Source organism: Coffea eugenioides, chromosome 5 (genome assembly GCF_003713205.1).
Source record: "Coffea eugenioides isolate CCC68of chromosome 5, Ceug_1.0, whole genome shotgun sequence".
NCBI lineage: Eukaryota > Viridiplantae > Streptophyta > Magnoliopsida > Gentianales > Rubiaceae > Coffea > Coffea eugenioides.
This window is the reverse complement of record NC_040039.1, coordinates 1,281,525-1,283,773: the sequence shown is the minus strand read 5'-3', so window position 1 is coordinate 1,283,773 and position 2,249 is coordinate 1,281,525. Positions and strand designations below refer to the sequence as shown.

The 2,249-nt window shown below is 37.8% G+C and overlaps 1 protein-coding gene across 1 annotated transcript; it reads left to right on the top strand.

Annotated features, from left to right (window-relative positions):
• Positions 1-1,012: 1,012 nt before the first annotated feature.
• On the top strand, positions 1,013-2,021 carry LOC113770867 (acidic endochitinase-like). Its single transcript, XM_027315479.1, has one exon. It carries the CDS (start codon positions 1,019-1,021, stop codon positions 1,985-1,987), a length of 969 nt encoding a protein of 322 aa, XP_027171280.1. The 5' UTR covers positions 1,013-1,018; the 3' UTR covers positions 1,988-2,021.
• Positions 2,022-2,249: the final 228 nt, after the last annotated feature.

Below are 2,249 nucleotides of genomic sequence, written 5' to 3'. Positions count from 1 at the left end.
TGTGACCTATATGCAATCATTTTTTATGTAAAAAAAAAATGTCAAATACCACTTTTTTAGTGATAAAAATAAATATGGATTGGGTCAAATTCCATTTTTGTTTTAAAAAAATGAATATGATTTGGATTAGATCATACTTTTTAAAGTAAAAATGAATATGGATCGAATAATTTATTTAACTACAAATGGGATGTAACCACTGTTTAATACTAACAACTGTTAAGTGGATAGGAACACGAATAGTAAGAAATTTTGGATTTTGTAAACAATTTTGAGCAAAATTATAATTTTTTAAAGGTGAAATGATAGAAACTTAAATATGAGGTAACATTGAAATCTAAAAGTAAGTATGAGGGCTAAATGGTAAAATGTCAAAAAGTATAGTGCGTTAATCGTTTCCTATAATTATATGCTAATGTGGGGCCACATTTTTTTTTTTTAAAAAAGAAAAGCAAGACTCAAAACGGTTTAGTAAAAACACGTCGACGGTTCGTTGGTCCGACCAAACGATCTAGTTGGTTTTTACTATCTAGACCGATTTTTTGATCCGTCTTAGTTTGAGACTTGGTTTAGTTCAGAAAGCTACTCGATCAATAGTTCAATCAGTTCGCTCAAACAGTCAAAACTGAGTTTTATAATATTAGTTTTTATTTAAATATTTTCAATACCCATTTATAAGATTATGGCATTTGTAAGTTCTCCAAGAACCAAAAATAAAAAGATATTTGTGCTATAGTTGAAATGATGAGTGAAGAAATTTACTGATGCTGTCAATAATGTATCGACGGGATACTTAAGCAACGAATAATACTTTTCTTTGGGTAAACTATCAAGTATTATTGATGAAGCACATATTACACGAACCTCCAGGGGGATGGCCACTATTTGGCCCGTCTTCAATTCGCCACACAAGTAGCTGGACTCATCTATAAAAGGGTCAATCTTTGGGCAACCAAATGCACGCCAAACCCAAAAATACACACGAAAGCAAGCCTGCAAAAACAACAGAGAGGAAAAAATGGCTCCCTGTTTTAGAGCACTAGTCATAGCAATAACATCGCTGTTGATGATATCTTCAGTGATCAGGTCTTCCGATGCTGCTGGAATTGCCACCTACTGGGGCCAAAACACCGACGAAGGAAGCCTGGAAGACGCATGCCGGAGAGGTACCTATGACTACGTGAATCTTGCCTTTCTGATAAATTATGGCAATGGCCAGACACCAGAATTGAACTTAGCTGGGCATTGTGAGCCAAGCGCTTGCTCCTCGCTTAGTTCTGAGATAAAAGCTTGCCAGAAACGAGGCATCCAAGTGCTTCTTTCTCTCGGTGGAGCTCCAAACCTTTCTTCACGCGATGATGCTAAGGAAGTCGCGTCCTATCTCTATAATAATTTCCTTGGCGGTGAATCAGAAAATCGTCCATTAGGCGATGCTGTCTTAGACGGTATAGACTTTCATATCCAAGCTGGAAGGAGGGATTTCTTGGATGATCTCGCCAAGGCGCTCTCAGAATATAGAACAACAGAGAGAAGGGTGCACTTATCTGCAGCACCACAATGTTCCTATCCTGACTATTATCTTGACGCTGCTACCAGAACTGGCCTCTTTGATTATGTGTGGGTGCAATTTTACAACAATCCGCCTTGTCAGTATAGTATGGGCAATGCCAACAACCTCATCAACAGTTGGAGCTCTCATTGGGCTTCACATCCAGGAGTTAACAAACTATTCCTGGGATTACCTGCATCCCCTGAAGCCGCTCCTTCTGGCGGTTACATTCCACATCGGATGCTTATTCGTGAAGTTCTTCCCCAGGTCCAGGACTATCCCAACTATGGAGGCGTCATGCTTTGGAACGTATACTATGACGAGAATTATAGTCAGGCAATCAGGCCTTATGTTAACCCTGAAACTCTGACTTTTGATCGCAGGTCCACGATTAAGTACCCAAGAAAGTCCATGATAAAGTCTTTTGTGGATGAGTAAGTTCCTCTCATTATCTTATGAGAGATGAAATAAGTATAATCCTGGTGGTTTAAGCCAGAGATCATGTTAATAAATAAGTTCCTCTCATTATCCTATGAGAGATGAAATGTAATCCGGGTTGCTTTTGCAAGAGATAAATTGAATAAATAAATAAAACATGGGTTTTCAATCCCCAAAATAAGGGCAGTCGCGTTTGATTTTTTTTAATTCGTGTTTGTTCTTGAGTAAAAACTATCACGAACAATATCATTAGTTTTAATTT

Bases quoted from the DNA above. Each gene is read 5' to 3' on its own strand.
- LOC113770867 (XM_027315479.1), top strand. From the start codon at position 1,019: ATGGCTCCCTGTTTTAGAGCACTAGTCATAGCAATAACATCGCTGTTG.